We start from the raw sequence: 16,219 nt of genomic DNA, 5'->3' as shown, positions 1-16,219 counted from the left end.
GTAGTACAAATAAAATGTTCACGTTTCTCCAACGTTGTCTTCCCAACAGTTTCACCGGATGGCCAGGAAGCGTTCGCGATGTCTTCTCCGGAGCTGATAATTGGCGTCTGTCTTGTGTCAGTGACGTAAAAGACGGATTTAATGCGACATGACCATCAAACAGCAGTCGCTTTCTGAAACATCAGATATGTATCGGATTCAGTACCACATACGAAAGTGGCAGATCGGATTTGAAAATATCGGATTTGTGCCGTTCACACTGTCACACCATGATCGGACATGGGTCGCAGAGGGTCAGAAAAATCGGATTGATGCGCTTTCGCCTGCAGTGTGAACGCAGCCTTAGTGGCATCACTGAAGGCGCCTCTGGTGCCATGTTTTGCTAAAAAGAAATGTATGGACTGCAAAATGTATTTAGGAACAGGTGTGTGAAAAAGAGGCGTTAAAAGAATCAGCCTTTGTTTTCCCAACAAGCTGTTTGATATCACAGCGACGCAAGTGCAGCCTCGTCTCTGCCGCACAGCTTTGCTGTCACTCTGATGACGTAAAGGCAGCGTCACTCTAATGACGTGAAAGCTGTCTGCGTCTCCAAACAAGCTAAACACTTTGCTCAGGCTAAATATCCACCACGTCTCATCGTTGCTCTTAAGCTTTGGGAGCTATTTCAGTCAGGCGGCCTCATCACTGGAAATGAAACGATGAAAGCTTTTTGTTTAAGCTTTTAAACTTCGTAACAACGTGGAGGACAAAACTGTGGGTTAGCTCGTGATTTGTAATCTACCTCGTCTCTGAGCTCCAGCGCTGCTTTTGCTCTCTCGCTGGCCTGGAGGGGAGGGGGCGGGGTCGTGACCCCTGGGCCGGGGAGGCCGGGACGAGTGCAATATTGGAGGGGAGATATGACAACAGCGCACCACATCCCGGACCTGCCCGACCCCGGGAGGAAACTCGCCACACACCCTGAAACGCACAGCCGTGTTTCCGTGACTACAGAGGATATTACATCATAGCTGACATTGTTGAACAAGCTCATTAATCCTAATCTCTCCTCAGACTAAACCCTGATGCACACTTTGCTTTCAACACACAAAGTTTGGATTACTGCATGTAATAATAGTAATTGTATACAACTCAGAAATGCATGCATCTGAGTAGCAATATTATGCAGTATTATTTTGTTTAAAGCTACACGTTAATTTTAAGATTGTTGTACATTTATCAGGTTTTATTTGTTTGTTTTTAATTTTTAACCAAACACAAAACTTTCAGCTGCCAGTAATACAACTTATAACTTATTTATCGTCCATTAGTTATCATGACTTTACAGAAAGTTACAGGTAAATAAGAGAAAAGTAAAGTTAGGATTGCGATTCCGCATGTGACACATAAGGGATCTTCACAGGATTTATGTGTGTGTGTGAAGGTTACACACGTCTTTCTTTAAAGTTGTCTGTGGAACACATGTCGCTATCTTTAATTTATTTTAAACGGTAACACTGAGGAAAAACACAGCTGAAAACAAGTTTTACACTTTTGTACCTTGATAAATACACTTGTACTTAACAACTTGTTCTTTTAGTTAAACATCTTCCAGCGAAAGATGTTATAAAAACTAAATGAACATGTTATACAGAAAATGATGAGTTTTATATTCAATGCAAAAAGTCATTTTCCGATTGGACATAAACATTTATAAACATTTAGCCATCACAATTATATTATAACAAACTAATGAAGTAGAACCCCCCCCCCCCCCCCCTAAAAATGTAGAGCAGCCACTCAGATACTGATGATTAAAAAGCGTTTGATAAAAACGCACTTTTTCTGGCGGGTATAGAGTTTCCTTTCAGCTGTTTGTGATTCAGCTGACCCATCCGCGGTTAGGAGCTCCTGGATGTTTAACATTTCGCCTCTGAGGTTCACAGAGACGCGAGTCATGACGAGTGTTTAAAAGGTTCCGCTTCTCCCTCCTGACGTTATTTTTACCAGATCATCGTCACATGCTGACGTGATGAGTTCAGGTTCTTGTGATAAAAGCGAAAACGAAGAAGAGCTCACCTCTGTGCAGCCTCCCTCTGCCTGTCCATGTCGCCTTGTTGTTTCAGGTCTGTGGAGGGTCCCAGTCAGTCAGTGCTGGTTTTAATCCGAACCCCCACCCACACCCACAAACCCCCACTTCTAAACACTAACAAAGGCTCTGGGAGCTGCTCAGTGAGGCGTAGAGGGGCCCCGCTTCACGCTTAAAGGGCCAACAACTTAACCTGGGAAGCCCTGCGGCAGCGTCCATCTGCACTCGCTTACATCCTCGTTCACACTCGCAGAACTTCACCCAGGGCCGATGGAGCAGGAGCCAATCACCTGTGTTTACCTGCAGACGCAGTGTTTGATTGTAGCTCCCACCTGCCTAAGCTCTGACGTCATCAGCCGCAAGTCTGAATGACGATGACATTAAAACAGCAGCAGGTGATTTTCTGCATCCTCAAAGTGACAGTGCTGCCCCCTGCTGCCGCTACGTGGAACCGCGTTTGCCCCCAGCACCACCGGCCCTCCCCCTCATTACCCTCACAGGGGTGGCCTGTTGTGTCCCCAGCTAGCTGACCCCCTAGCAGCAGGTATGTCTACATTAAAACACTTTATACTTTTTCTTCCTCGACTAATCTGCATAATAAAGATATCGTACTCCATATGGTTAATGTTAAAGCTTACTTTAAAATAAAATGTATTTTAAACACTTTGTACTGTAGTAAAATTATACTTCTTTCACTGCATTGTACAAAAAGAAGCTTAAAGTCTTGTGCAGCCACTTTTCATATTCTACATCTAATGCTCTATCTACATATGTCAGCCACACATATGCATGCTTATAAAGATGTGAAAAAAGGAACAGCAAGTAAAACAGCAGCAGGATGCAAATAGAGTTTGACTTATGGAGGTCTGAAATATAAATAGTGTGTGTGTGTGTGTGTGTGTGTGCGTGTGTGTGTGTGTGTGTGTGCGTGTGCGTGTGCGCGCGAGGACAGTTGTCGTGCAGCAGGTGGTTGTTGCAGACTTATTTAGGAACAACTGAAGCTCCCAGTGTGAACGCACCACAAGTTCCAGACCAGGACCTGGGGTGGGTCGATCCTCAGACACTAACCTGGACTGAGTCTGAGATCTGAGTCGAGTCTAGGAGAGTTTTGGACCGAGACCTTTAGCAGCAGGTTCAGGAGCTCGGATCGATTTCCCTTCGATAAACTGCAGACATGGACGGACAGAACCGGCAGAAGGTAAGAGACAAAAAACAAAGTACATAATTAGAAAATTACAAACTTGGATCAGATTTTTATTATTATTTGTTAGGATTTTACCTGAGGCTGTATCGCTAATTTACCTTCAACATAAAGAATATAAAATCATTGTGTGTTTTCAGCAGCATTTGAATATTTATGGTTTAGTATCACCTCTAACACTTCCAGACGTCACAGAACAGAGTTTTTCTTACACTGAAGAAACCACCTACATGTAGTTTTGGACTGTAATATGAATTATGGAAAACTTTTTGTTCACACCTCTAGCAAATTTCATTTCAGGCTCTAAAAGTATAAAAAATATAGAATTATGTTTTTCTTCTTTTGGCTATGGTAAATGGCCTGTATTTGTATATCGCTTTACTTGGTCCTAAGGACCCCAAAGCGCTTTACACATCCAGTCATCCACACATTCACACACTGGTGATGGCAGCTACATTGTAGCCACAGCCACCCTGGGGCGCACTGACAGAGGCGAGGCTGCCGGACACTGGCGCCACCGGGCCCTCTGACCACCACCAGTAGGCAACGGCTGAAGTGTCTTGCCCAAGGACACAACGACCGGAGCTCGAACCGGCAACCTTCCTATTACAAGACGAACTGCCAACTCTTGAGCCACGATCGCCTTCATGGCTTAAGTGAGACTCTTTGTAGTTTCACCATCACGTTGGTGTAATCGTTAAACCCTGACACACTTTTTCACTTTTTTTTTGATGAATACAGTCTCGCAGAAGTGAATTCATGTGGTTTAATAATTAGCAGCTGCTGTCCAACAGAAAACACTTTAGTTACGCGATTTCACTGTAAACTGGTTGCGTGTGATTTCGCAGCACACCACAGTACTGCTATGAAAGCAGATATTGTCTGACTTCTCCAGAGTAGTTCCCCAAAGACTTTATCCAAATTATTTCTGTTTATTTACCAAAAGTGTTTTTAGTGCATTTGTCCAACAACAAAGACAAGAAAATTTTAATTACTATATTTCTTAATATTCTTATTTTAATCATGAGTTTTAAGGTAAACTGCTTTGGCGTACTTTCATAAGACATTTTATTCATTTGTGTATCACCAAAATGTACATTTTGTCAACTGCTTTTATTGTGAAAGGCAAGAACGTGAGGAAGCTTCTGGTATAGATTAAGCTGTGCCCCAACACAGCGGGCAGCTCTCTAACCCTTCAGTGTTGCTTTCTCTGTGCAGAGAGTCATTCACCCTGTTTCAAAGTTAGTGGCAGCTAGTAATGCTCACTGAGACGAGAGACACTGAAGAGCACAACAATCACATCCTTTGGATTTTTAAACCCGCCGGTCACACAGACGTTACTCTGATGGCTATTAGAGGGTTGGTAAAGGTTGCGTTTTACATTCGGACACCAGCGATGAAAACGTGAGAAACACGAACAAATTACCTGTGACTCAGCCTGGGTAGAATTCTGTGACCAGTATGACCAGTGAGACTCATGCTCAAAAAATATTCCCAGTGTGTGTGTGTGTGTGCTCATACATATAAACTGCTCATATTGTGTGTGGGTATTTATAAGCCTGTGTGACTGTAACTCTGCAGAGCAACTGAGGTTTAAATTTAGCCTCACACTCCAAAACACACACACACAGTCACGTTTGCATTACTGGAAACACAGGACGCTGACCAGGAGCATTTGCAGCAGACCTAACGTTGCATATTAATATTAATGTATCGCATTAGACCTTAAACCGAGGACACACCTTCAGATTTAATCATTCACCTTATAGGGACTCGCTTATCAACAGGAGGTCGAGTCCTCACCATGCAGTTGTGTAAACAGACGAGTACAACAAGCTCACGCGCACACACACACAGCTGTTAAAGAGGGCTAAAGGTCAGCTGACAGCTGTCTGTCACCGTTCATGCTGGTCATTATTTTAAAGGACCAGTTCAGTGTTTTTATATAAATCCTTTGATTGACTGAGGATCAATTTCAAGCCCCCAAAGCTCAATTTAAAGACTGGAAATGCTGGAAACAGCCGGCATGCTCCCTGTTCAGCGTCACATATTTGGAACCTACCCGGGGGCCCCTGCTGAGGCCCCTCATTCCCACATTCCCAAATGTGTGTGTGTCCCAGTAACCAACTCCAGAGAGCAGTCTGGTCACCTTTCTGTAGTCACAGCCTTAGCGTCTCCCGGTCAGACCTGGTGACACCGTTATTCCTTATTTGCTGCTTTTATGAAGCACTGAAGTAGTTCCACATTTGTGCTGACTTCATGTGTTTGTGGAGGTTTTTGAACAAACTAGTTGCCTTCAGGTTGATCTGTGGTGGCAGCTAAAACCCAACGGAACAGGCAACAACATCAATCATTTATTGAGGTGTTCAACGTATTTTTGACACTGCCTCCTGCTAACAGCACACGGGGACGACGTGTAGGCGACGGTCCGCAAAGTTCTGTGTGGAACCATCGCAGTAAGCCCCGCCCACTGACCGCTGCTGTTTGTTCTGTAGGAAAAAACACAGACAAACAGACAAGAGTCCATTTTACAGCGCAGAGAGAAAAAAAGGAGGCAGGTTGACCTGAATGAATCACTCGGGCTGAATATTTATCGTTCTTTTATTAATACTTAGATCTGCTTAACTTGGAGGAAACTGCAGAAACAGGATATTTAAGGATCTAAAGTAATTTTGTTATTGAGTTTATCAGTGAGGACCAACTCTGAGCAGGTAGGCCTCATATTAAAGCTTCTGACCAAATTTCACATCTTTAACTTCTTTATTCCACAAAAACTAGCGTGAAACAGATAAAAGTGATAAATCATCATTAATTAACAAAAGATAATCAGTTGCTTACATTTTTTAAGCAGCATTTGCATTGAACATATAAATAACGTTAACAGAGAGAAATGGGACAATAAATGTGGTTTGGAGAGAACAGAGAAAACAGCTGTTTTTAGCCCCTCCCCTTCAAGCCAGCAAATCAAATGCCAACAACAGTTAGCTCACGGGTGAGTAAACAGAAAACCCCAACAATCACACGATCCGTATGAGAAAGCGCTTTGGCATCAGTGGGAACCAGACTCGGGGAGGTCCAGTCATCTGCCAGAGTGTGATCTAAATCACAGACTGGAAAAACACGTTTAATAATAAAAATGCAGACAACCAAAAACTACACAGACAATAAAAGAATGTAACAGGAATGGAATCCATGAACGTCACAGTCTACAGTGAAAGTGTCGGTGCAGCTTCGGCTAAGTTGACCATGACATAAAAAAATCAATCAAAGGGTTGAAAAAATGTTAAAGAATCGTTCAGGTGATCACGAGTCATGTGACATTTGTGTGTGCAGGTTTTCTAATGGCTCCTGGAGAAGAAGAAGGTTCCAGCGAGCATCATGCAGGTGAGCTGAAGGTCCCGATGGTGGCGCTCTGTCACATCTGTGTTACTGTGAGAAAACAGTCACACGATTCCACAGAAAGTCAAAAAAAGGAATGTGACTCTTATGTTTTATCCTCAGATGTGTGAATCGCTGTTTGAAAAGATCCGTCTGTATATTTGTTTAGAGGGGGGGAAACTCACACCGAAGGCCCCAAACATTGTTGCACAAGGCTCAAAATGTGTTGTTTTTTTCTGCTGTAAAAGTCGGGACACTTTCACAGAGGAGTCTTTGGTGGCTGACTCACAGTACAGGAACTGGTCATTCTTCCGTTCCTGAGGTTTTCATGAATAGGATAAGATAACTCTTTGTTTCCGTTGCACAGTCATGCTTAGCACAATAGTACAATGGAACTGGAAAATGTCCCACGCTGGCATAAGCACAACTAAGCACAACAAACACAACAGAGGAATTTAAGTGGATTTGTCCAAGTGCAAGAAAGGTTTGAGCAAAAAAAGTAATGATTTAATAAAAAATAAAAGAGTGAGTGAAAGTTTATTGCACATTATTATTGTTATTGTTATTGCCCACCCAAAAAGTCCAGGGATGTAGCCAATCAGGTCAGCTGTTAGCATTGATTAGGGCTGTCGCCCTGTTGTAAAAGCTGTCCTTGAGTCTGTTGGTCCGGGACCTCAGCAGCCTGAACCTCCAGCCAGACGGCAGCAGCGTAAACACCCGCTGTCCTGGGTGTGTGCAGTCCCGTAGGATGCTGCGTGTCCTCCTGAGACAGCGAGTGCTGCACAGGTCCTTCAGGGAGGGAAGAGGATGTTTTGGGCCATAATAATGATCCTCTGAAGTGCCTTTTTGTGTGCCATGGTGCAGCTGGAGAACCACACAGATGCAGGATGTCAGCACACTTTCATGGAGACGATCAGGTCAGAGAGGTATAATAATGGAAAATGCACAACATGAGGAAAGACGAGGAGAAAAAAGAACTCCCCCCAGACTGAGCTCCAACAGGGAGATCAGTTTGAGAACAGAAAAAAAAACACCACAGCGCATACAAAAAGCACATGACTATCATCTGAGAAGCTTCTTCAGTTCTAAGGTCAAATGGTGGAGAGTCCCAGATTTAAACCCAGTGGGAGTTTCCCCCCACAGAGGGACAAAGGACCCTCTGATGATCCTCCACCTAATCACATGAGCCAAGGGGTGAAAATGGGTGTGGGTTACAATCAGGTGAGCTCATTGTGAAACCTGGCCCCACCCTATCATGTGAATTCCTGAGGTCAGCTGGCCCAGGATGTGAGTGGGCGTTAAGGCGTCTGGGAGGGATCTCAAAACTGGATCATAGATGGCAGAGAGTTGGTGTCGTAAACCCCGCCTCTGTTCAAAGATGGTCGCTCACAGTGGACATAGATGCTTCTTTCACTCCTCTTTCAAACCATCTGTCCTCTCTGTCCAAAATGTGAACATTGGCATCCTCGAAAGAGTGACCTTTGACCTTTAGATGCAGATGGACTGCTGAGTCTTGTCCTGTGAAGTTTGTGTTTAGGAGTTTTGTCTTTCGGGTGAACCAGGTTTTGTCTGAGTGTGTTGCTGGGTCTGAAGTACACCAGGATGTCGTCATCTTCTTTTCTGTGCATCAGAAGAGAAGATCAGACACCAGCAAGGGAGGATAAGAACGACAGACTCAACAACACTGTCATCCCCTATGTAGCCGGTGTATCAGAGAAACTCAGGAGAGTTTTCTCCAAGCATGACATCAGTCCAGAGCTGGGCTGCATGAGATCATTTTCCTGCAGCACTGTTGACATTTTCAAGTTGTTGTTGCGGGTTCAGCTGCTTTAGCATTTAGTCAGGGTCACATCAAAGATGGTAGAGGGGAGAGCAGGAGTCCAGGGTCAGCCTCGGCTTTTCCGGGCCGACAAAGCAGCCTGTAATCAAGCATAAAGAAAAAAAACAAAAAAGGGACACTGATGCAGACAGCCTCAAAATCTCAAAATGGTGGAGCATTGCTCAAACTTTTATAACCTCTGGTGCCTCCACCTTATCATAAAAAGCCTAAACATTCACATGCTTTCTCTCACACAGCGCCTAAGCTACGACCTTGGCTCCCTGTTTATCTGCTCCTGCTGAAATGGGGCAGAAAACTCCAGCACACTCTGTTCTCTTCTACTCAGACAAATTAGACAATAACCTTCTGCGAACAGTATTTCTTATAACTCAGCAATATAATGCATCATAAAACAATATCATTCATTCACAACAAGTCAGCAATTTAATGTAATGCAAATCAGTTTAACTAATGCAATAGTTATCAGCTTCTTCTAATTCAGGAGAATAATGCAAACTAAAACTACATAATAATCCACAATCTTTAATTAGGGGTATAACATGGCATAAAATAATATCATAATTTTACACATCCCAGTGCATTTGTTTTTTATGTCTATCTGAATTCTTGTTCACATGAATAGTTTATATAAAAGATGCCCAACTCAGAGACAAAAAGGCTGAAAGGAGGGATTCATGCCTGGAAGTAGGGCTGGGCGATATGGCCTAAAAGCCATATCGCGACATAATTTGAAGCACGTGCGGTAACGATATATATCGCAATATATTCTTTTCTTCTGTATAACGTATTTTCCACACTATAAGGACTTAAAATCCTTTAATTTTCTCAAAAATCGAGAGTGTTCCTTATGTATGAATTCTGGTTGTGCTTACTGACCTCGAACTGATTTTGGCTGCAGATTTTTGAAACTAATTCAAACGTACAGCTCTGTTATCACTTCTAACATAAAGACAGGAAACTAAACAGCAGTGGGTTTGCAGGGTTACTGAAGTTGGGCTAGCTGGTATATAATGTTGTGCTACGTGATTGCTAGCGACACAGCTATGTTAGCATAACATTAGCACAGTGAAGCTGGAGGATGAACGCCAACTTTTTTTCCACTCAATAAAGGTTAACGTGCGGGATTCTGGTGGTCAGGGACAAATGCAATCGCATAGCAGGATGCTGTACACGGGGCAAACTTCAGTCAGGAGAACAACTGAGAGCATTCATCCACAATACGAGGTTAGTTATTAATATACTGCAACAACATGGGAACAGAGCAGCTGCGAGAGAATTCAACATTAATGAATCAATGTTACGGAAGTGGAGGAAGCGCAGTTTTTGGCTTTCCCCATATTTCAAAAGTGCTTCACCTCTTTGCTATGACTGTCGCCCGCCATAATTTGCAGATGATAATGGTTTTAGCCGCTGCGATGCTTTCAACCAAAACAGGCGCCGCTTGGTGACGTCATCAACATGCGCTATCGGGATAGAGCGATATAGTCAAAATCTCTGTCGTTGGCCAAATTTATATCGTTTTTATCATATATCGTGTATATCGCCCACCCCTACCTGGAAGTCAAAATTATGTTAGTGACTGGTTTCAGTCAACCACAGAATTAATACGAACTCTGATGATCAGTTTTAAAGAGAATGATGATTGCAATCAGACAGATGAACTCATGTGCAGTGAAATCACTGATGGACTGTAATATTTAATTATCACATGAGCCTGCCAGTGAATCATGCTGAGTAGCATCATGAGAGGGGAAGAGAGGTACCAGTTCCCACTCAGAGCATCATCATGATCAGAAATCCTTATCAGAGCAAACGAACCAGCTCATTTACAAGTGGAGGCGGGTTACAGGGTTTGGCTGCTAACAGGTGAGTGTGGCACATGTCTGTGGCATTTTTCAGACTGGTGCTGATTGACTGAACGACCTGCTGTGAGCCTGCTGATGGCGCTCTGGGCTGCCTTGCTGTGGAAGTGCTGGATCCACTTGACTCTGCTGCTCATCCAGGTTTCTTTACCTGAAGGTACACACACACACACACACACACACACACACACACACACACACACACACACACACACACACACAGAGATAAACAAAAGACTGCCCAGTACATTACAGACAAAACAGGAGAGTTCTTCATCTTGAGAGCCCAACAGGAAGTGGAAAGCCATTAGCGATAATAACCACAAACTGTTATTTTGATCCTTTAAATATTTATTTGCCAACATGTAAGAATATGGATTTTTAACCAGCAGCCTTTCAGCTGAGCATTAATCAATGCATGTCTCAGGTATCAGTCTTTAGCAGCAGCTTAGGGCCTTCAAAATAAAAGCTTCCCATTAGAGAGACAGAGTGCCAGTGGATTCTTAAAAGCTTGTGTTTTTCTCCTGAAGATTTATTTTTTGCTAGAATTTTCGGACTTTCCGAGCAACAACACCACTCCACACCTGCTCCAGAGCAGACTCTGTCATAGATCAGCATGTATGAAAGCACCACCTGCTGACCAGTTCTCCCGAAAATAGCAGAATTCCTGGAAGATCCATCAAACACGGATGTATGGCTGGAAATGCATCCCAAACAGTCTTTGTCTTAGATGCTCAGATGTGTCTGTATGCCTGTTGTTTTTTTAAATTTAACTGCAAGCAGTAAAGAGTTTTAAACCGCTGTGGTTAGCAAGAAGGTCTTGGGTTCAAATCCTTGTTTTGTGTGGCATGTACGGGTCCTCTCCCAGCCCCACAGTCCAAAGACATGCAGTTAGTGCGGTTAGGTTAATGGTGATTCTATACCAGGGGTCTCAAACTCAAATGAGCCGTGGGCCGCTGCTGGCATCGTCATCTCATTGGAGGACCACTTTAGTGCTTAAGTAGTACAAAAAATCAAACAAACAAGAAACCACCCACTGATATTTCCTGAAATGTAGTGTTTTGTTTGTTTGCTTCAAATAAATTTCAAATATTGTATAACACGACAAAACTGCAAACGTGAATTGTTTTCTCACTCCTTTTCTCAACTAACTGAAGCCTTTCATTGGTCCACCAACTAAACAAAGCTCCTTCTCCTCGTGGCAGCACTTCTATCATTTTGTTCGTACTTAACAAAATAAAAATGCAGACATCAGTGTACACATTAATCTGAACTAACACAGCCAATCCCTCAACATGTTTGTACTTTACTGTACCTCAGACAGGTGCGCGGCTCCGAGCCATAGTAAATGGCCTGTATTTATATAGCGCTTTACTAGTCCCTAAGGACCCCAAAGCGCTTTACACATCCAGTCATCCATCCATTCACACACTGGTGATGGCAGCTACATTGTAGCCACAGCCGTCCTGACCACCACCAGTAGGCAACGGGTGAAGTGTCTTGCTCAAGGACACAACGACCGAGACCGACAACCTTCCGATTACAAGGCGAACTCCCAACTCTTGAGCCACGATCGCCACGGTAGTAAAGAGACCTCTGGCTAATACGTCGGGCTCGTAGCTGAAAACTAGCTTTACTTTGTTGTCTGGGTCAACTTTGCTAGCGAGAGACAGAGAGAGGCGTTGAAAGGCTGCTTATTGTTTCGGAGGAAAACACGAACACGGTGTACAGTCGAGTCTTAACAGCTTACTTACAACTGGGCTCGTCAGGCTCTCTTCTTGGCTGCAGGTTATTATTATATTTACATGCTTCCAGCTCCCGTTTCTGCTCGGCGACAGCTCGTACTTTTCCTTTATCTCCCTCCCTCGCTCACAGACACATAACAGCAGTCCATGCTCCCTGCAGCACGGACTACACTGCCCATGCCTGTAGCACTCTGCTCATATTGCCTTCATATTAATAGAATTTTTGAATAATGATTAAAAAAAATTTCTTCACACCAAGTAGAGGTTAAGGGAGCTGCAAGTGACCCGCGGCCGAGAGTTTGAGACCTGGACTGTCCATAGGTGTGAGTGTGAGTGCCCATTGTTGTCTTTCTCTCTCTGTTAGTGATGCGACCTGTCTGGTCTATTTACCATTTACCAAATCAAATTTCAAAGTAAGCTAGTCCTACATTTGAAATGTATTTTTATATTTATTCTTCACATCATTTCAGTCCAGAAAATGCTGAGACTGCAGTATTATTGTATTACAGGCTCCTGGAGACTAAACTAGGAAGCCAGTTCAGTACACCCAGGATAGCGTTTCCTTATTTGGCTTCACTTGCATGAAGCTGGTTTTCAGCAACCTCCAGAACTGTGACGGTAAAAGTCTAAAAGTCAATGTGGACGTGGCAAAACTTGCAGTTCCAGTGTCCACTTGTGTCTCCAGGGTCAACCCCGTATAAGAAGAAGCTACTTTGAGCTTCTCCTTTATTCACAAAGGATTGCCACAGCAGTTCTGATGTTCTCCCTGATGCAATTCCAGAGGGATTTGTATCTCCTTCCAGAATTTGCTGATCAGGCAAATGTGAAAACTGCTGCATGGTGGGAGCCCTAGTTCGAGTGTCCGTAAGCCTGTTTATGCTAAACACTTTCTCCTTCTTATCAGTTACAGCTTCCTGTCATATCCTGAGGTGTAACTCGGATTTTGTGGCTGCAACGCTGGACCTGGGCAGCAGCAGTAGTGGCAGCGGCGGCGGGGCAGCAGGAGGAGGAGCAGCAGCTGTCAGCAGGCAGGCGGCGAACGCCGGTTACTGCAGCGCCCTGCGCTCGTACGCCATGTGCACCAAGAGGCTGTCGCGAGCGTGTCGTGGTGACCTCGCTTACCACTCTGCGGTCCAAGGAATCGAAGATCTGCTCATCCAGCATCGCTGCCCCCGGGTCGGGCCCACGGCACAGCCCCGGGCCCCCCCTGCTGAAACGCTGTCGGGGGACACCTGCCTGTATGAGAGGAGCTTCTTCAGCAGGGAGGGGCAGACACCCGAATACCTGCACTGCAGCGTGTTCGGAGACCCGCACATCAGAACTTTCAACAATGACTTCCACACATGTGCCGTTCCGGGGGCGTGGCCTCTCATTGACAATGAGTATCTGTACGTACAAGCCACCAGCTCACCAGCCAGGGGAGGCATGTACGCCACAGTTCTCACCAAGGTGAGTGCTGACACTTACAGGAGCAGTCAAATGCACCATCAGCTTCTCATGTAAACCTCAACTTACGGTCAGGGGGGGGGATCCGAGCAGAGGGTGAGGTGGGGTACACCCTGCATGCCGTCAGTCTGCTGCAGGGCTGACCGATAGAGCGCCGTCGCATTGTGCTCAAACTACAGCCCAGTGCACAAAATGCAGTTTACTGTGAAAAGAGAGAAATGAATGTCAGACATGCTGAAAACCGACAAAATGTCCCAATAACAGCAAATAAAAATGTAACAGTGAGCAGAAATAAACATTTACGACCCCAAAATGAAAATAATCACAGAGCTATTATGGAAAACGGCATTTAATGTCTTCTTTTTCCTCTCAGATCACCATCATCTTCAAGAACTGGCGTCAGTGTATCGACCAGCAGCTGTACCAGGCCGAACTGGACAACGTCCCCGCCGCCTTCGCTGACGGCTCGATGTGGAGCGGCGAGTGGCGAGGTCATCGCAGCCTCACGGTTCGGTCTCTGAATCCCGGCCGGCACGCCGAGATCCGAGCGGTGCACGTCGGCACGGTCTTGGTGGTGCGTCAGAGCGGCCGCTCGCTCGGCCTCTCAGTCCTCTCGCCACGTGGCGTCGTTGAGGCGTTCAGGCCTGAGCAGGACCTCCAGCTGTGCGTGTGGGGCTGCCCCCCCTCCCAGAGACTCAACACGCTTCACCCACCACCATCAGACCCTTTGATGTCCACCGCCATCAGCGCTGAGGACCACTGCGCGGCTCTGCTTCCAGCTCGAGACGTCTACTATCAGGCCTGCGTGTTCGACTTGATCGCCAGCGGAGACCTGAACTCCAGCATGGCCGCTGTCAGTGCACTGCAGGATGCCCAAACCATGATCCCAGACAGGGAGGGGGTTCACCTGCTGCTGGTTGGATCTGCAGGGCACACACGACCTCACCTCACGCTGCTGCTGCTGCTTAGCATTTTGGGAACTCTTAGCAGGCCCTGAGAAACAGGAAGTGACCTCAGACTGTGAAGCTGAAGGAAATGTTTGGAAAATTTCCCAAACACAGCACCTGGAAGAGGACCTAAACGTGACGTCCCAGACGCTGACATCACTGCTGACACCTGAAGCTGGTTTCATGGTCCCACAGAGGAAGCTCCCGTGCGGGCGTGGCCCATCTGCCTGTCTTTGTGCTGTTGTTGGTCCGTTAGCTAGCCACGGAGAAAAGTCAAGCTCTAAAACACAAAGAGCTGAATTGAAACTGAGAGTGTCACTGCAGCCTGTTTGTTTCGCTCTTTGAACTTTATGCTACGGTTCTCCCGTTAAACTCTTTTTTCACTCCCTCTTGTATCCAGACCAGTCGACATTAGGCAGTTACTCACATCATGTAATTTCAGCATTGCGCTACATCTTGGAGGACTGCATGGAAGTGTGTCTACTGTGGATGAAAACCCCACAGAGACATTTGTGGGACCATAAAACCAGCAGATGGCGTCCTGATGGTGACAGTCTGGATGGAACGGAGCCGCTTGGAAACTTTCCGGGGCCGCAGACTTTAATCGGAGCCCCGAATGTTTGTGGATCACTGCAGCTGATCCAGAACCTTAAAAAAATCTGTGTGCAAAAGAAAAAAGAAATTCATTTAGCTGCTAATTAACAATCTGATAATAAAGATTTCCTCGTGAAATGTTGAATAGTTTGTGATTTTGTTTTATTTTGATGTTCCAGTGCAGTACAAGAGCACGTCGCTCTCGCTCTGCAGGCCTACTTGTTGTTCCTAGAGTATTTAAAAGTAGAATGGGAGGCAGAGCCTTCAGTTTTCAGGCCCCTCTTCTGTGGAACCAGCTTCCAGTTTGGATTCAGGAGACAGACACTGTCTCTACTTTCAAGATTAGGCTTCAAACTTTCCTTTTTGCTAAAGCATATAGTTAGGGCTGGACCAGGTGACCCTGAATCCCCCCTTAGTTATGCTGCAATAGACGCAGGCTGCCGGGGATTCCCATGATGCACATGAGTAGTTCTTCTTTACTCACTGCATGTGATCTGAGTTATTTTTCATCTCTGGCTCTCTTCTGCTGCGAGTCTTTGTCTGCTTTTACTATTTAGACAAACGGCATCAAATGAAGTTCAGACGAGACAGTTTCAGCTGCTCTACCATAATGAACTGAAATGTCCTGATGCAAAACATTGAACCCAAATTTCCATCAACTCCACTCCTGATGTGTTTGTGGCTGAATGAGGACCCAGGATAAAAAAGAAGCCCTTTGTTACCCCGGTTCTTTTTTTTACTGTTTGTTCAGTAAACCTCCCCCGGAGCTTGGAGGACTGCACTGCAGTGTGTCTACTTTGGGTGAAAATCAGAAGCTCTATTTCCTGAGAAACCTCAGGAAAATTAATACCAGATAAACCTTTATTAGTCCCACGAGTGGGAAATGTTTTGATCACGGTTACAATTTAAGAGCAGCAAAGATTAAGAAACAGAAGAACAGCAACAATAGAATAAGATTAGAAATAATATCATACTATACAAAACAAAATAGAATACATTAAAAATAACATCCGTCAAAAGCTGCCGGTGTCCTGCTATCGATGTTTATCGAGAGCATCCTGTGCTACTGCCTCTGTGTGCGGGTCCCCAGCTGCACAGCAGGAACTCGGCTGTTCCTCTGGAGCAACACCCAAATGCAGCC

The 16,219-nt window shown here is 45.0% G+C and overlaps 1 protein-coding gene across 5 annotated transcripts; it reads left to right on the top strand.

Annotated features, from left to right (window-relative positions):
* Positions 1–861: 861 nt before the first annotated feature.
* hjv (hemojuvelin BMP co-receptor) lies at positions 862–15,228 on the top strand. Of its 5 annotated transcripts, none has more exons than XM_086312564.1 (6): positions 862–3,263; positions 6,600–6,650; positions 9,595–9,708; positions 10,384–10,503; positions 12,996–13,540; positions 13,911–15,228. In XM_086312564.1, the coding sequence occupies exons 4-6, from the start codon at positions 10,425–10,427 to the stop codon at positions 14,532–14,534; spliced, it is 1,248 nt and encodes a 415-aa protein (XP_086168690.1). In that variant the 5' UTR covers positions 862–3,263; positions 6,600–6,650; positions 9,595–9,708; positions 10,384–10,424; the 3' UTR covers positions 14,535–15,228. The 5 variants fall into 5 exon arrangements, with proteins under 5 accessions (XP_086168690.1, XP_086168688.1, XP_086168687.1 ...); XM_086312562.1 differs by lacking the exon at positions 9,595–9,708 and having other exon boundaries at positions 863–2,609; positions 3,018–3,263; XM_086312565.1 differs by lacking the exon at positions 862–3,263 and adding an exon at positions 5,809–5,977.
* The last annotated feature ends 991 nt before the right edge of the window (positions 15,229–16,219 follow it).

This window comes from Aulonocara sp. 'chitande type north' Nkhata Bay, linkage group LG11, assembly GCF_057382095.1.
Source record: "Aulonocara sp. 'chitande type north' Nkhata Bay isolate Kocher_YH1m ecotype deep benthic linkage group LG11, A_spYH_male_GT1.1, whole genome shotgun sequence".
Taxonomy (NCBI): Eukaryota; Metazoa; Chordata; class Actinopteri; order Cichliformes; family Cichlidae; genus Aulonocara; species Aulonocara sp. 'chitande type north' Nkhata Bay.
The sequence above is the reverse complement of the archived record's forward strand: the minus strand, read 5'-3'. Positions and strand labels throughout refer to the sequence as shown.

Bases quoted from the DNA above. Each gene is read 5' to 3' on its own strand.
- hjv (XM_086312564.1), top strand. From the start codon at position 10,425: ATGGCGCTCTGGGCTGCCTTGCTGTGGAAGTGCTGGATCCACTTGACT. The intron at 10,504-12,995 runs GTACACACACAC...CCTTCTTATCAG, and splicing joins CCAGGTTTCTTTACCTGAAG to TTACAGCTTCCTGTCATATC. The intron at 13,541-13,910 runs GTGAGTGCTGAC...TTTTCCTCTCAG, and splicing joins ACGCCACAGTTCTCACCAAG to ATCACCATCATCTTCAAGAA.